Source organism: Spermophilus citellus (assembly GCF_964194105.1).
Source record: "Spermophilus citellus genome assembly, chromosome: 8".
Taxonomy (NCBI): domain Eukaryota; kingdom Metazoa; phylum Chordata; class Mammalia; order Rodentia; family Sciuridae; genus Spermophilus; species Spermophilus citellus.
The window spans coordinates 66,181,631-66,199,345 of record NC_138189.1 but is presented as its reverse complement, the minus strand read 5'-3'; the positions used below and the strand labels follow the sequence as shown (position 1 = coordinate 66,199,345).

Sequence of the window (17,715 nt, the reverse complement as noted above, 5' to 3'; positions counted from 1 at the left end):
ATGAATGATAGGTTTCTTTGAAAGGCAGAGGAGATGATGTCCTTTGGAAAACTCTTGGTGGAAAGGTGCTGATTGAGATTGCTTAGCTGATGGTAATGCCCTTTTCAAAAGGGATTCTGTGCAGCTCACAGAATTTATTGGTAATGGCCTTGAGTTTAAATGCCTGGAGGTAGAGAATTGTGAGCGCAAGCTGACAACATTTAATGAGCTGTTTTACCCATAACTTAGTTTTGTTTATCTTGAAAAAGTTTTCTCACAGTAAATCCTTTTGATGTTTAAACCTATATAATAAACATGGGGAGCTGCTCCTGGCCAGTCTTCCCCCATCAGGATTACTGCTTTCTCTACATTTGTGTCTGTTTATATTTTTTCCAATCCCCTCATCAGCCTGGATTTGGGGAAACTGAATAAATGTCACGTGGGCTGCGACAGATTGTAAAGACTAAAGTATTTACTATCTGCACTTTTTAGGGAAAAAAAGCTGGCAGAGACAGGAGGAATTCTAGGCAAAAATAAAACACACACATATATCTGGGAGAACGGAGGAAGTCACAGTGGCAAACAGGACAAGGTCTGTGGTAAGAGAGATGTGGCTTCTTAGGACAGTCAAGTTAACAGGTTAAAAAAAAATATGGAAAAGTCTATGTAATTTAAATTTGGCACAACAGGAAGCTTTGGCAGTTTTGCAACTTTTGGAAAAGAGGAGCAGATTGTTAATGGACTAATTAAAGGACAGCAGTGTTGAGAGATAAGCTGTTCCTGAAAGAGGAAAGCCATTTCTTAACCCTGTCCACTTGTACAAGTCTGCTCTTGTTATGAAAGGGCCTGTCACCTTCCTAGGGACCCTGAGCAAACCAAGTGCTAAAGACTCTCTTCTTCATGTAAGAATGCTATCATTAGGCAAACCGCAGATGCCACTCGTGTCAGCAGAAAAAGCAGCTGCCTTATACTTGCCCCTACCTCCCAGACTGATGAGTGCAGGGTTTACCACGTCCAGCAGACCATGACTGGAGATATATATATATATAACCTTACAGTCATCAGAACAACTGCTTATCAATCACCATGTTTTCAAATTCATCAGTGTTAAGCTTGATAAAGCCCCACTTCTTTGAGATGCAGATCCTCTGGTGGCTAGGGAACTGAAAATTGAAATTAGCCCTACACAGGGCCTCAATCACAACATTTTCCTTGTTCTGTGGCTTTGTGTGGATAGACATGATGACTTGGCCAACGTGAACACTTGCCACGGTGTCTTGAGGTTTCCCAAAGATACCCCACAGACCTTTCTGAGCCTAGATTGGAGATATGAACTTCCACTGAAAAGCACCATTTCCAAGGTCCCTTAGGGAAACCCATTTAAGCAACAGGCTGCATATACTACGGAGGAGGTTGCTGTTTGTAGCCATCACACTCTGGGCTGCCATGAATAAAGGAACACAGTTTAATTGGCTGCAGAGCATGAGTTCCTTAAACAAAGCTTTCATCTCGACTGGCATCCAGGATCTTGACTAAGTTGGGACATTATAGTCCATCTGGGAATTGACACTAGCTAGTGGCTGTTTCATATTCAGGCTTCATAAACTAGATCACAGAGGGCAAGTTTTGTTCTTAAGCATCTATTGGCTCTATTGGTATAATATTGAGACACTTAAGTAATACTTGTTGACTTAAAACTCTTGGATCGCTTTTCTTTTCTCCAATGAGAAGAGGTCTTTAAATTCTTTTTTTCATACTTAGATACCATCTGGGATATCAACTTGGTTTTCTGTTCTACCTTGGCAGTGGAAGCCTGAGCATGTGGTACCAAAACACAGGACCAGAAGTGACAAAAAAGAGAAAGGCAGGCAGCCAGCTACCTAGCCTCATCCCAGCTACAGATAATCCAAATTCTTACCCTGCCTAACGGGGTGTGCGGCTGGCAGAAGATGAGGGACAGAAATAAAACCTTCTTTTAAAGGACTAAGAAAAAGGTATTTCATTTTGAGGCCCATTTGGGGATTACTTCTATTCTTTAAAGTGAAGATAATTTATGGAACTGCAACCCAAAGGAAATGCTTAAGTGAAAAGAGAAAAGACCTAAAACTATAGATGCACAACTACCAAAAAAAAAAAAAAAAAAAAAGTGGTTAAGGAAAAGAATATAAAGAAACTATAGTATTATCAATATAACCAAAAAACTGGATAGAGAAAAGGCATGGGGATCAAAAGTGGAATCATATATTTCATCAGCAAGTGGTTCACTGGGTAGAGAGATGGTACCATAAAGCAGACATTCATTCTAAGCTTGCAGAAATCTATCATCTAAAGTGCTAAAGAGCTGGGCACAGTGGCACACATCTGTAATCCCAGCAATTTGGGAGTCCAAGGCAGGAACAAAGATATTAAGAATTACTGTTTTTGGAAAAAGGCAGTGTAACTTCTGAACACATCAAATGATCTACGCTGGTTAAGATTAAAAAAAAAAAAAAGGATCAGTTTAGCAAATTAGCACCTGCTTATATACTTACAACTCTCACCTATTACATCAGACCAAAAGATTAAGTGTCAACAGAAGACAAAGAATATAGATCATATACATTATCTGCAAGAATCTTTGCTAGCAACCTGGATGTTCCTTTGGGCCCCCTCTATGAAAGTCCAGACCAGTAGAAGTAACTTAGTTGTGTGACAACAAACAGGAAGGTCTAAGGTCTAGAGAGAGTAAACTTATATACAGGCCACTGAATCTCCCTCTAAGGGGCCCAGGAATCATGTAGAGACACCTAGATAAGAGAACAACCTCCTCCTCCCCCTAACATCCTTCTCTAGACTAATGCCACAGATCCAGTTTGTTAGAACTGCACAAAGTGCTCTTTTGGGGGTGTGATCTCAGTCCCAGAGAAATTTATAATCTAAACTAGAATAGAAAAACTCAAATATGTAAGACTGCCCTCAAATGCAAGTAAATTATAAACAGCAAAAGTAAGCCCACAAGGAGATGCATGAACTCTAAGAATAACTACACAATCAAAAGCTGGAACTAGCCAGGCCTGGTGGTTCAGGCTTGAAATTCCAGTTACTCAGGAGGCCGAGGCAGGAAGATCCTAAGTTCAAGCCAACTTCAGAAACTTAGCAAGACCCTGTCCCCAGCCCTCAAAAATAAATAAATAAAAGTAGCCACATGGGAATGCCTTCTTAGCAAGGGGCTTGCAAATAAGAATCAGAAATTACATTCTCCAAGCACTCTTTGCCTACCTCTTCACTTATGTTTGTTATAATTCTCTAGATCACATTCTTACACAGATGCTAAAACCTGAGTTTCCAATTTGATCCAAACTATTATTAAAATAATTTATACTAACAACAAAGGACAGTACATGCTGTTTTGCACATTAAACCCTTAAAGTAATAATGTATAATGCTCATGTACTGTATATAATACGAAGGGCAATGCTAAGTTTAAAAAAAGAGTCTTTAAAAGGTAAATCAATACAATGAAGCCCAAGATTTACCCGATAGGTGTCTCGAGAAAAGAGACAAATTGAAGGAAGGCAGAGATGAAGCTCCTACTCATCATGGGACAGCTCACTGATCAAAATGACAGGTAAAACTGCTTCAACTATTTATAGTTCTCTCTCTTATACCCCTTCCACAAGTGTACAACTGATCTCATTGCTATTAAATGCATCTGGTACAGGTTCACTGTGACTCTTTTGTCCTTAACTAACCATCACCTATGGTCTGACCTGCATGATCATCCCAATAACATTAAGTCTCCCTCTGCTATACTCCCATGTCATTGGTGTATATGTGTACATATAGAGTGATGTATAGGGTACCATGATGGAGAAAAATGAAGAGAATAAAGTTTTTTTCAGTGTTATTCCCATTCACAACCTTGAAGGACTGGTAAATGGAGAGGAAGGTGGGTCATGTGGCTGTTTCTTTTTTATAAAACTATTGTATTTCAAGAATTCTCACTTAAGAACTATGTTGATACTATCAGGCCCAACTCCTCTCCTGAAGTATATAGTGTAATATGTCTGAGCCGAGCACAGTGGGATGTACTTGTAGTTCCAGCTACTTGGAGGATCACTTGAGCCCAAGGAGCTCCAGGCCTGCCTGAGCAATATAGTAAGACTCCACTTCAAAAAAAAAAAAAAAAAGGGAAGGAAGGAAGCAAGCCCAATTACTCACCTAAAGTAATATCTGTTAGAAACAAGATGTTGTTGGTTGAGCATCCAATGCTGTTTGCAATCTTTTTGTAACTCTCACTCTCTACTTTGTGTCCAATTTTGGTATCAAAGTGACCATCAAAAAGCTGAACAAAGAGAGGAGAAACACTAACTCTATAAGTACACTTGCAACACACTAAATCCCTTTTATTTAGTATCCTTTCCCTCTGAATCTCATGACAATCATAGTGGATTCACTCATTCAGTAAAGATTTAGTGAAAATCTACTTAATAGAGGACTTTATAGAGGCTCCAAAAGGTAAATATAAAGATTTCACAGTAAAAAACATTTGGATGCGCTGAATGTGGTGGTACACAGCTGTAATCCAAGCTATTGAAGAAGCTGAGGTAGGATGTTCACAAGTTTGAGGCCAGCCCCAGCAATTTAACAAGACCCTGTCTAAAAATAAAAATTTTAAAAAAAGAACTGGGGATGTAGTAGCTCAGTGCCCCTGGGTTCAATCCCCAGCACTAAAACAAAACAAAATAGGGCTGGGGATGTGGCTCAAGCGGTAGCGCGCTCGCCTGGCATGCGTGCGGCCCGGGTTCGATCCTCAGCACCACATGCCAACAAAGATGTTGTGTCCGCCGAGAACTAAAATAAATAAATATTAAAAAATAAATAAATAAAACAAAACAAAATAAAGAATCCACTTGGTTTTCATTAGCACTTCCAAACTTATCTAAAATATACATGTCCTACAGTCTACTTTAAAAACACTATATGTAAACTACATATTAGATTGGGCTGGATTTTCCTCTGGTGAAAGGTTCTAAATATTACCCTTTTGATCCTAGAATGAAAAGATTTCTCTAATTATCACTTGCTAATTTTATCAACAGTAGTTAAAGTAAGTCCATATTTATAATCAGCTATTATGATGTAATCTTCTGAATGTCTTCAGAACTCTTCACAAACTAAGTCTAAAGAGGACACAAAACCAAATTAAGGCAATATTAAGGATTTAACTTTTAAAAAATGTTAAGATTGATTTTTGCATACTTCCTTTCTCTCTGTTTGATTTATTTAGTAACCAAAGAAGATTTTTTTATTATTGAACTCAGTAGATAATTATGATGTCCTATCTACTTTCACCTTATTATTGCCTATTTCATTAGTTAGAGCAGAAAAGTTTATATCTGTATTCAGAAAACAGTCTTAAATTATTAAAGGATTTCATTATTTGTTATAAGATGTTCAATTTCTTTCTTTAGTGTTCTGTGGTGTTTTTTTTTTTTTTTTCCGGTCCTCGGGATTGAACCCAGGGCTTTATGCATGCAAGGCAAGCACTCTACTAACTGAGCTATATCCCCAGTCCCCCATAGTGTTCTGTACCTTTCATTGCAGAGTCTTTCATCTCTTTTGTTGATTATCAAGTATTTTATTTTTTGAAGCTATTGTGAATGGAGTAGTTTTCTAATTTCTCTTTCAGAGGATTAATCACTGATGTATAGAAATGCATTTGATTTATGGGTATTGATTTTATATCCTGATACTTTACTGAATTAATTTATTAATTCTAGAAGTTTTCTGGTACAAAGGAAGGGAGGGAAGGGGAGGGAAGAAGTCATGGGGGCAGGAAAGATGGTGGAATGTGATGGACATTATACTAGGTACATGTATGACTGCACATAAGTTGCGATGCTATATTGTGTACAATCAGAGAAATGAAAAGTTGTGCTGCAATTGTGTACAATACAACAAAATGAATTCTGCTATCATATATATACCTAACTAAAATAAAGAAATTAATAAAAAAAAAAAGTAGGGAAGTACTGAAGTGAGAATATGACAACCTCCAAAGCCAAAGTATTCTCTGTACACAGTAGGGGCTCAATAAATATTTATTTTAGGGCTGGGGATGCAGCTCAGTGGTAAAGCATTTGCTTGCCTAGTGTGCACAAGGTCCTTGGCTCAAATTCAGCACAATGGGAAAAAAAACAACAACAACAACAACAAAAAAATGAAGTCTTTATGTATTTCTTAGCATTGTGCATGATCCTATTTTGCATATTTATTTATTTATTTGAGGGCGGGGAGGTACAGGTACCAGGTATTGAACTCAGGGGCCCTTGGCCACTGAGACATATCCCCAGCCCTATTTTGTATTTTATTTAGAGACGGGGTCTCACTGAATTGTTTAGCGCCTCGCTATTGCTGAGACTGGCTTTGAACTCGCGATCCTCCTGTCTCAGCCTCATGAACCTCTGGGATTGCAGGCCACCGTGGCCAGCTTGCATCTTTATTTTTTTTTAAGACAGTAAATTTTACTTCATATAGAGGAAATTATATATTCAATAACAAAAGTGACTGTTTTCTTTTTACCTTTTTTTTTTAAACAATCAAAAGAAGCATTCCATTAGTTTCTTTTGAGTTGTTGATTTCCTAATACTGGCAAGATAACTGATTTACATGTTAGCTCATGAGTTAGGATGTATTCCTGTATATGCTAACTCATGTATACCTATTTTTACATACATATAATAGCTGGTTCAAGGACTATCCTCATCAGTATCCTTAGGGTGGATGTTTATAAAAGCAAATTCCAGGTTCCTCCTTCCAGACCTGCCAATTAAGATTTGCTAGGAAGGAGCCAGGAGCAGTTGCACATGCCTATAATCCCAGCAGCTTTGGAGGCTGAGACAGAGGACCACACATTCAAAGCTAGCCTCAGCAACCTAGAGATGCCCTAAGCAACTTAGTGAGATCTTGTCTCAACATAAAAAATAAAAAGGGATGTGGCTCAGTGGTTAAGTGTCCCTGGGTTCAATCCCCACTACAAAAAAAAAAAAAAAAAAAAAAAAAAAAAAAAAAAAAAGCTAGGAAACAGGGACCAGGGATATACCTTTTTAATATAAACTCTGCAGGTAAACCCACAAAAATGTTTGAGACTTTGATCAAAAAACTAGCACCAAACAAAACATTTCTCCCTTCACTATAATGTATTCAAGTTTTTCTACTTCTCTTTACAACCTGTCAGCATGTACAAAGGTAATTATCTGAATAATTTAGTTTATACTGTAGTACATTCCTTTTATCATTTTGTGCTTTGATAGTGTCAAAACAAAGCAAACTAAGTAACCTACCTCAAGAATATTCCCCTCTGTAGAATGCCCAAATAATAATTTCTGAGCCTCTACACTTCCAGAAGAATAGATATACACCTTCATTCCATCTTCTCTCCACTTCCTGACTGCTGGAACTACATCTTCAAAGAACCTGGAGGGAAAACTACAAAGTTAAAATGCAGGAACACATCATTAGTCAGATGAAAACCAGAGAAAAGAGATGACACAATCTTCTCTATTTGTGCTCAAATGGTAACAATATGAACCAACTGTACATAGAGTGTGAACTCCTGTGGTTCTAATAAATGTTACTGGAGTTCCAAGATCACACAGCAGATTATATGGAACAATTTGACAATGTAAAGGGATTACAGGTAAAAGAAGGAAATAAGAAAGTGGGTTTTTAAATTGTTAAGGAAGTGGGGAGGAGAATAGGAAGGACAATAGAATTAATTGGACTTAACTTTCCTAGCCTTGTATTTGAATACATGACCAGGGTTACTCCACATCATGTACAACCACAAGAATAGGATCCTAATTAGAATAAGTTATACGCCATGTATGTATAATATGCCAAAATACATTCTACTGTCATGTATGTATATCTCAAAAGAACAAATAAACTGTGTTTTAAAAGTTGTTAAAGAACTTAAAAGCAAAAACCAAAACATTGTAATTAATACTACATTGTAATATATTTTTTGATGTAATTAATGAAAAGAAAAGGCTAATTTATGTCCACTGTGCTTTAAGAAGACATGGAACTAGAAATATGTACATCCAAAACGATGAGGGGAAAAAAAAAGTCTGGGGGCTCAATGCTACAAATCTATAAGCTAGATAATGGAATTAAGTTTTTTTTAAAGAACTCAGAAAGTCTAAAGTTTTACACAGAAAAAACAAACAAAAAAACTTTATTCTGAACAAATCAATTAAGAGACTTGACAGTATTTGATTTTCTGATTCCTGACACTCCAAGTCTCCTATTGATTCTACAGTATTTGCCATATTTAGTGGTCAAAATAATATCCTGGGAACTAAGTGAAAAGAAAAGTAAAAGAACTTGAGATGTGGAACCAATTCTTCTTTTTAAAGAACCAAAAGAAAGGCCAACTACTGGGAGAACAATCTCTTGGCTTCACACTTTTGAATGTTTTATAGATTAAGCCAGCTGAATATTCCCAGATCACTGGCATATCCTGAAATTCCAGTATATCCTTTAAAAAGGTACATGATGTTTATCATATAAAGGAATGACATCTCATTTGACAGAAATACAAAATAAATATAGGTAGCTGTAAACAAGTCTTGGATCCAAAGGTTTTCTTATTAAGAATTTCTCAGCAATATGATACTCTAGAGCCTCCTTAGGCAAAAGAATATCAGGAACCCCTTAACCAAGACTCACAGGATCTGTGGAAAACACTCACAAGAGCATAGCTAGCAAAAGTGGCAGTGCTGACATTTTGTGTAATCCCAAAATAACGGGCTCATAATTCACAGTATTCTCTTTTTCTAACAAGGCAAAAATGCAGGTGATCTGTTGGTTCTGGGAAATAGACCAATAGTGCTGTCACTCGTATGCTAAGAATCCAATATGACTTAGTTCAAGGAAGTCATCATTTTCTAGGAAGTTGTTTTAAACTGGGTCTAAAATTAACTTCAACCATCCACAAAGCCAGACATGAACATCTTGGGATACAGCTGAGTAAAATCCTTTCAGCTCAGCTTTGAAAAACAAAACAGCTCATTTGTTAGATTAAAACAATGCTAATGTGTCCATTTTACTAATAATGTGGCTTATAATGGAGAAGACTAATGAGAAACATATTTAGTGAAATATTTTAGTCACTTGAGCACATACTCTGCTTTCATGTGTCCAGCTGTGAATGCTGCCCTCCACATGTGGCCCTGCAGTTGTTTGAGTGCTGTGGTCTTTCGGTCCAGAGACATCTGCCAGCACACATTATCTACAACGGCCTGGATTATCTGTTGTAGTTCATCTACCCCATTTCCAGATGCTGCAGGGATTGGAATAGCTCCATCCAGGTGGGCATCTTCTTCAGCCTTTAAATTGGAAACAACATGAAGTTTGTTTCTTGTATATTTTTTAAAAAGGTCATTAAAAATGAGCCCCCCAAACCAGGCAGATAAATTTTCTCCAGTCATCATAAGCCCTAGCAAATGATTCCTAAGAGAATGACCTCTAAAAGAAATGGGATTATAATTAATAAGTTTATATTACCTGTCTTAGATTGCTAAAGCTGAAATTTAAATCAAAAGGCACACTATATGTGAGGAGAATGAACACATAATTATAAGAACAACTGTCTTTTTTTTTGTTCACTCATTAGGATCAGCAAACCAGGATTTTCAATTGCATCTGATCATTTTCTCCATACTATAACTAATTAAAGTAGAAACAGAAAATCTCATAAGTTAGTTTATGGCTAGACTTAATGAAAACTAGTGAAGTAATGCAATTGGTTCACATTCAGCCTGCTATAATCTCCCACATCTTACAAAAACCCTAAAGCTACTTAGGATAACCTTGTGACAATGCAATCCTAATAAGGGAAGCCAGGCACGATGGTGCACATTTGTAATCCCAGCAGAATAATTACAAGTTCAACACCAGGTTTGGCAAATTAGTTAGAGCTTGTCTCAAAATAATATAGCCTAGAGATAAAATGCTCCTGGTGCTCCTGGGTTCAATCCCCAGCGCTGTTTTTTTAAAAAAGCAAAGAGTGCATGTGAGTGTGGGATGGGGATTATGTATGCATGTTTGAAGAACAAGGTTGAGAAAAGAAGGTAATTGCTGGGGGGTGGCGGGGTAGGATACTTCAGATCAACCCTGAGTTATCCAGAAAATTCAACAAACCCAAATATCCCATGATTCAAAGAACATGACTGTAGTTCCAGTCCTAAACTGTAATATTAAATAGCAGAATTATAGAGAGCATTCTATAATATCCAGTGTAGGAAAACTAATTGCCAGTTACTGCTGCTCATCATGGTTGATCTTTGCCACTAAAGCAATTCCAGTAAGAAAATCAAGAGAACAGAAGATGCATAGCACACAATGTGAAAGAAGAAGACAGAATGAGGACTGAGTAAGAGAAGAGGCAGGATGAAGTACATGCCACCAAGGTGAGTCTGAAGGGCAGGCTTAGGGTGAGATGGGTAAGAAGTGTGGCATGTGTCAGGGTGTGAGGATGCAGGAGCACTGTAAAATGGGTGGTAAGGACTCACGCCCTGAGGCAGTAGAGTGGAAAATGACAAGAAGCTGTCACTTGGAGACATTAATGAAATATGCAATGAGATTGCATAAAACCTTTTGCATTCTACCCAGAAAGGGCTTCATTTTATTAATAAATAATATGTTCATGTAATTTAAACAGCTTCTGAAAGAGACAATTTTATAGACAACAATCTGCCATGATCTGGCAGCTTAATTATGTACTGTGAATTCCTAAATTGGCAAGTCACTACAACTTTCTTCCCTTGTGAATTGAGGGCATTGATTTTACAGTATGCTCAGAGAACGTTCTAATCCTCTAGGCATCCTCAACTATAAGACACAGGAGAATGTGTGAGAGAAAATATTCCAACCTGTTTTCTCAAAAGACTGACATCCTGCTGGCACTCCTCTTCTTCCCAATGTGTCTGCAGATACTCTTTAACATTTTCTTTGATGTAAGGAAATAAAATGTCCTGGATAAATGAGTAAAACAAAGAAAAAAGTGTTAGCTTTTGCCAATTGTGTGATGAGATCCAGTTCATCTATATAATCTCACCTTAGCTAATTTTAACAGATAAATCAATGGAACTTAGCAAAAATTTGCTGTTATGAGTGGGACAGAGACAGAGACCAAGAAACGCGAACTATACCATGAGCTGGTAAATTACAACTTTGGAGCCAAATTTGGTATACTGTTACATTCATTTATTTACACAGTGTTTCTGGCTATTTAGGAGGCCATAATGGCAGAAAAAGGGATATGGACCAAGACAATATGGCCTGCAAAATCCAAAATATTTACTACCTGGTCCATTACCAAAAAAAAAAAAAAAAAAAAAAAGGCTACCAACTTCTGAACTATGCTCCTAGAGCACAGATCTTTGAGGGCATGTACTGAGTGTGTCTTGTTCCCAATAATACCCCCAATGCACAGTGCTGAGAAATGGCAAATGGCTGCTTAAAAAAATGATACCCTATAACAAGTATTTTAAAAAAAAAAGTGATCGGGCTGGGGATGTGGCTCAAGCAGTAGTGTGCTCGTCTGGCATGCGTGCAGCGCTGGGTTCGATCCTGAGCACCACATACAAATAAAGATGTTGTGTCCGCCTAAAAAAATAAATATTAAAAAATTCTCTTTCTTTAAAAAAAAATCTGATCACTACAATTCTTTCTTTGTAAGAAAGTATTATGCAAAACAATTCACTAATAAACAATCTATCAGCAACATAAACTCTGCAAATGACTTTTCTTTGGTCAAAATTGGATTAATTGTACCCAGATCCCTATTCATGCCAAGCATAAACTCAACCAATGAGCTACACCCTTAGTTCTCTCTCTAGTCAAAATGTTTATATTTTTATTTACTGCAAATGTAGTATATATATATTTTCAAATCAAACTGTGGCACATTTGACAATATTTTTCAGTATCTACTTTGTGCCAAGATATGCTAATTCTTGAGCAGATCATGGAGAAGTGGATTTAGATGATAAGGAAAACAGTTCCTCACTGACAGTAAGGTTAAGAAGCCAGTCAGGTAGTGCAACACACTGTGGGACAATGGGTGAGGCAAACGGTACAGCAGAATGTTGTATAAAATCAAGGTATAATAGCCCAAACAGTTTTAGGAATAACCTGTCTGTAGAACACAAGTACACACTGCAGAGAAGACCCTACACTTTAGGAGAAACTATAATTGAATTAAAGAAAGCTGCTTATTTTTAAATTCATTCACTCATTTATTCAAATATTTGCTGAATGACTCATATAAACAGGCCAGGTGGTAAGAATCAGAAATATAATCATGAGTAAAAACCACACATGAGCAGGTGTGGTAGAGCAGGCCTTTGTAAACCCAGTGGTTCCGGAGCTAGCTTCAGCAGCACAAGGCCCTCATAAATTCAGTGGGACCCTGTCTCTAAATAAAATACAAAATAGGGCTGGGGATGTAGCTCAGTGGTTGAGTTCAATCCCTGGTCCCCCCCCCCAAAAAAAAAAAAACCCCAAACCAAACAACAACAACCAAAAAAAAAAAAAAAAAAAAAAGCACTACACAGATTCAACACAATCCCTATCAAAATACCAATGACATTCTTCAGAGAACTAGAAACAACAGTGATGAAATTCATTTGGAAAAATAAGAAACCCAGAATAACCAAGAAATCCTAGGGAGAAGAGCAAGTTGGATATCACAATATGTTGCTTCAAATTATACTACAGACCCATAATAATAAAAAACAGCATGGTACTGGCACCAAAACAGACATGAAGATCAATGGAACAGAATAAAAGACACAGAGATAAATCCACATAAATATAGGCCCAACATTCTATCATGTAAGCTTATGAACTGACTTCCTTAAGCAGACTCGTAAAGTATAAGAAGTAAAATCAAGAATCAACAAATGGGATGGTATCAAACTTAAAAGCTTCTTCACAGCAAAGGAAACAATCAAGAGCATGAAGAGAGAGCCTACAGAATAGGAGAAAATCTTTGCCACCTGCACCTCAGATATAGCATTAATCTCCAGGATATATAAAGAAAACAAAAGTTTAACAATAACAAAAAACCAAATAACCTAATTAATAAATGGGCAAAAGGAACTGAACAGACACTTCACAGAAGAAGAAATATGATAGGTCAACAAATATATGAAAAAATGTTCAACATCCTTAACAATTAGAGAAATACAAATTAAAACTACACTGAGATTTCATCTAACTCCAGTCAGAATGGTAACAATCAAGAAAACAGTAACAATAAATGTTGGAGAAGATGTGGGCAAGAGGGTACACTCATACATTGCTGTGGGATTGCAAATTGGTGCAACCTTTCTGGAAAGCAGTATGAAGATTCCTCAGAAAACTTGGAATGGAACCATCATTTGACCCACCTATTCCACTCCTTGTTTATACTGAAAGGACTTAAATGCAGTGACATACCCACATCAATGTTTATAGCAGCTCAATCCACAATAGCTAGGCTATGGAATCAACCTAGGTGACCTACAATAGATGAATGGATAAAGAAAATGTAGTATATATACACAATAGAATATTACTCAGCCATAAAAAAAGAGTGCCTTTACGACATGCCATAAAATGGATGGATCTGGAAACTATCAGGCTAAATGAAATAAGCTAATCTCCCCAAATCAAAAGTCAAATGTTTTGATACGTGGATGCTAACACACAATGGGCGTGGAGAATAGAAGTTCAGTAGGTTAGAGGGGAACGAAGGGAAGATAGTCGAGATAGGAATAGGAAAGACAGTGGAATGAATCTGACATAAATTTCGTATGTATATATATGAAGACACTACAGTGAGAAAGATTACTTGCAGAGTTCACACAAAGTCCAAAGACCACACCACACAACTCAATCTCACGCAAGAGATTTAGTCAGTAGCCCGAGGCAAACCAACAAGGCTGTCCCTCTGAGGAGAGCAGCAGTCAGTTGGCACTCACAGAGCAGCTTTATAGTCCACAAGAGAAATTTCATAAGCTGCTTAGGAGTTGTGTCATAGCTGGAGTGGGGTTGATCCTTTAGCAGGCACTTTCTTACCAGAATTTAAGCAGCACTGCCTCAGAATCAAAACTTTGGAGCCTCTAGATAAAATGGTTCCCGACCTAAAATGGTGAATCTGATGCCAATATAGCGAATCTCTACATCATGTACAACCATAAGACTGGGATCCCAATTTGAATAAGATGTACTCCACGTTTGTAGAAATAAGCCAAATCATCCTCTACTGTCATGTATAAGAACAAAAATTAAAAACAAAAAAAAGTAATCACATTAGAAAATATTGTTTTAAGCAGGATTTTTTTTTTTTAAATCTGACTCTTCATTTTTAAACTCAGCACACCAAGGTTTATAATTCTTGGTGTGTTTTTCTGCCCATGTAGTCTGAAAGATCCTTTAAGAAAGCAATTGCACTGTCAAAAAAGATAATAATAATAATTTTCCTAAGTCCCAGACACTCTAAGCCCCTAGATGAGAAGAAAACCAATTTAAAAGTGTTTTATTTTATGGGGTGTGGTCATAGAAGCACAGTACTAACAACAGTGGGCCTCAGCTCTCCAAAATGTTTATCTGTGGACTTTGCAAAATTCATTAAATCTTCTAGTTCTAAAATATGTGAAATAGGAAAATTTAAAATCTTACTGATTCACCTCTGATAAGATGATGCAAGCTTAAGATTAAATAATGTCAAAATAATAATAATTATTGCCCATTTCATATGCAATAAAATTGTGTAAAGAAAATTTAGTCATTAAGAACAAACAAACAAACAAAAACCCCAAAACAAAAATTTGTTGCTTTCTTCCCAACCTTACCCACAGAAAAAATTTAGGTAAAAAATTATTGGGGGGCGGGGGTGCTGGGGTTGTGGCTCATCCGTAGAGCACTTTTGCCTAGCATGTGTGAGGCACTGGGTTCCATCCTCAGCACCACATAAAAATAAATAAATAAACCAAAGATATTCCGTCCAGACCCCCCCAAAAATCTAGAAGCCAGGTGTTGTGGCACACCCCTGTAATCTAAGCAGTTTGGGAGGCTGAGAGGCAAGTTTAGCCTGAGCAAAAGCAAGGTGCTAAGCAACTCAGTGAGACCCTGTCTCTAAATAAAATACCAAAAAGGGCTGGGGATGTGACTCAGTTGTCAAGTGACCCTGAGTTCAATCCCCAGTACCACCCCCACCAAATAATAATTCCACAAACAGTGGGTGTGGTGGAGCACACCTGTAATCCTAGCTAGTTCGGAGGCTGAGATGGAGGGATTGTAAGATCCAGGCAAGCCTGGGTAACTTAGCAAGACCCTGTCTCAAAATCAAATAAAAAGGGCTGGAGATGTAGATTCAGAGGCAGAGTACTTGCCCAACATATGCAAAGCCCTTAACTGCAAAAATAATTCCAGAAATACCTGTGATTACAATCGCTTTAACTTCAGTTATAATCCACTTATAACTTTCAAATAGTCTAGTATGAACAAATGCTGCAATTAATCCAGGATTCTATAAATATGTGAGTATTTTTAATGCACCCGACATCTAAGGGGTTGTTAGGGTTTAGCAGTATACATGTAAGAAGATGTTAGAAAATTAAAAAGAGAGTTTGCCCTTCAGGAAATTATGAATAAATTCCATTAAATGCTGAAGGGGATACTATATAAACAGCAATTTATATTACTTTCTGAAAATCTAATTAAAGAAGTTACCTCATAAAAGTTTAAAGTCAAAATGTGGATGAACTTTGTGGTCAAGTGGTTGTTTCAATGAGAAAGTCATGGAATCAATAAAAATAAAATCGTTGCGATAATATTTATTCAAATTTCCTTTGAAAAAAATAGGTAATAAAGTTTTCTCCAAAGAATAGTACTTAAAAGCCAGGAGCAGTGGTGCATGCCTGTAATCCCAGCAGCTTGGGCACAGACAATTCTTCTGAGACAGAAGAATTGTGAGTTCAAAGCCAGCCTCAGCAACAGCAAGGCACTAAGCAACTCAGTGAGACCCTGTATCTAAATAAAATACAAAAGAGGGCTGGGGATGTGGCTCAGTGGTCAAGTGCCTCTGAGTTTAATCCCTGGTACAAAAAAAAAAAAAAAGAATACTTAAAGTACAGCTATTTAAAATAAAAAACTATTCCAAGTTTTCCAAGGAATCTCCATACTGCTTTCCATATTGGATGCACCAATTTGAAGTCCCACCAGCATTGTATGAGTGTGCCTTTTTCCTCACAGCCTCACCAACACTTATTGTTGTTTGTCTTCATAATAGCTGCCATTCTGACTGGAGTGAGATGGAATCAACTTAGAGTAGTTTTGATTTGCATTTTTCTAATTGCTAGAGATGATGAACATTTTTTCATATATTTGTTGATTGATTGAATATCCTCTTCTGAGAAGTGTCTGTTTATGTCCTTGGCCCATTTATTAATTGGGTTATTTGGGTTTTTTTTTGGTGTTTAGTTTTTTGAGTTCTTTATATACCTAGAGATTAGTGTTCTATCTGATGTGTGAGGGGTAAAATTTGCTCGGAAGATGTAGGCTCTCTATTCACCTTGCAGATTGTTTCTTTTGCTGAGAAGAAAACTTTTTAATTTGAGTCCATTCCATTTATTGATTTTTGGTTTTAATTCTTGCGCTATAGGAGTTTTATTAAGGAAGTTCGGGCCTCACTTGGAATGGAACCACCATTTGACCCAACTATCCCTCTCCTCAGTCCATACCCAAAGGATTTAAAAACAGTATACTACAGAGACACAGCCACATCAATGTTTACAGCAGCACAATTCACAATAGCTAAACTGTGGAACTAACCTAAATGTCCTTCAGTAGATGAATGGATAAAAAAATGTGGCACATATGCAAATGGAATATTACTCAGAAATAAAAGAGAATAAAATCATGGCATTTGCAGGTAAATGGATGCAGATGGAGAAGATAATGCTAAGTTAGCCAATCCCTAAAACACAAATGGCGAATATTTTCTCTGATATATGGTGACTGACTCACAGTTGGGTAGGGAGAGGGAGCATGGGAAGAATTGACGAACTCTAGAGAGGGCAGAGGGGTGGGGGAGAGGGCAGGGGGTTAACAATGATGGAGGAATGTGATGGACATCATTATCCAAAGTACATGTATGAAGACATGAATGGTATGAATATACTTTATATACAGATATGAAAAAATTGTGTTCTATATGTGTAATAAGAATTGTGATGCATTCTGCTGTCATGTATTTAAAAAACAAAAGCAATTAAAAAATAAAATGAAATAAAACTACTTAAAAAAGTATTCCAAGGGAAACATGCAGTGCAAATGTTTTTAGTATTTGAGAACTTAAAATTTTAAAAGCAATAGTGAAGATTATTTCATTATTCTTAGAGGAAAAAAGGAAAGGAAAAATAATTGGCTTCTCTTTTTTTTTTTTAAATTTACCATTTTTTTTTAATATTTATTTTTTAGTTTTCGGCAGACACAACATCTTTGTATGTGGTGCTGAGGATCGAACCCGGGTCCCACGCATGCCAGGCGAGCGCGCTACCACTTGAGCCACATCCCCAGCCCCCTTGTTCTTAAAAATAAATTGCATACTCTGGATAAAAAAAATGTGATATGTATTTATACAATGAAGTTTTATTCTGCCATAAAGAACAAAGTTATGTCATTTGCAGGAAAATGGAT

At 37.0% G+C, this 17,715-nt stretch overlaps 1 protein-coding gene across 3 annotated transcripts in view; it reads right to left on the bottom strand.

The window, feature by feature from the left end:
- ENOPH1 (enolase-phosphatase 1) overlaps nucleotides 1–17,715 on the bottom strand; it is a 75,140-nt gene that overhangs the window by 14,809 nt on the left and 42,616 nt on the right. For 2 of the 3 annotated variants that reach the window (XM_081304631.1, XM_081304629.1), the window contains exons 2-5: nucleotides 10,899–11,000; nucleotides 9,151–9,353; nucleotides 7,305–7,449; nucleotides 4,180–4,303 (exon numbers count right to left, since the gene is read on the bottom strand). In XM_081304631.1, the coding sequence (XP_081160757.1) occupies nucleotides 4,180–4,303; nucleotides 7,305–7,449; nucleotides 9,151–9,353; nucleotides 10,899–11,000 (574 nt within the window). The remainder of the gene's footprint in view (nucleotides 1–4,179; nucleotides 4,304–7,304; nucleotides 7,450–9,150; nucleotides 9,354–10,898; nucleotides 11,001–17,715) is intronic. The other variant, XM_081304630.1, reaches the window with a different exon arrangement.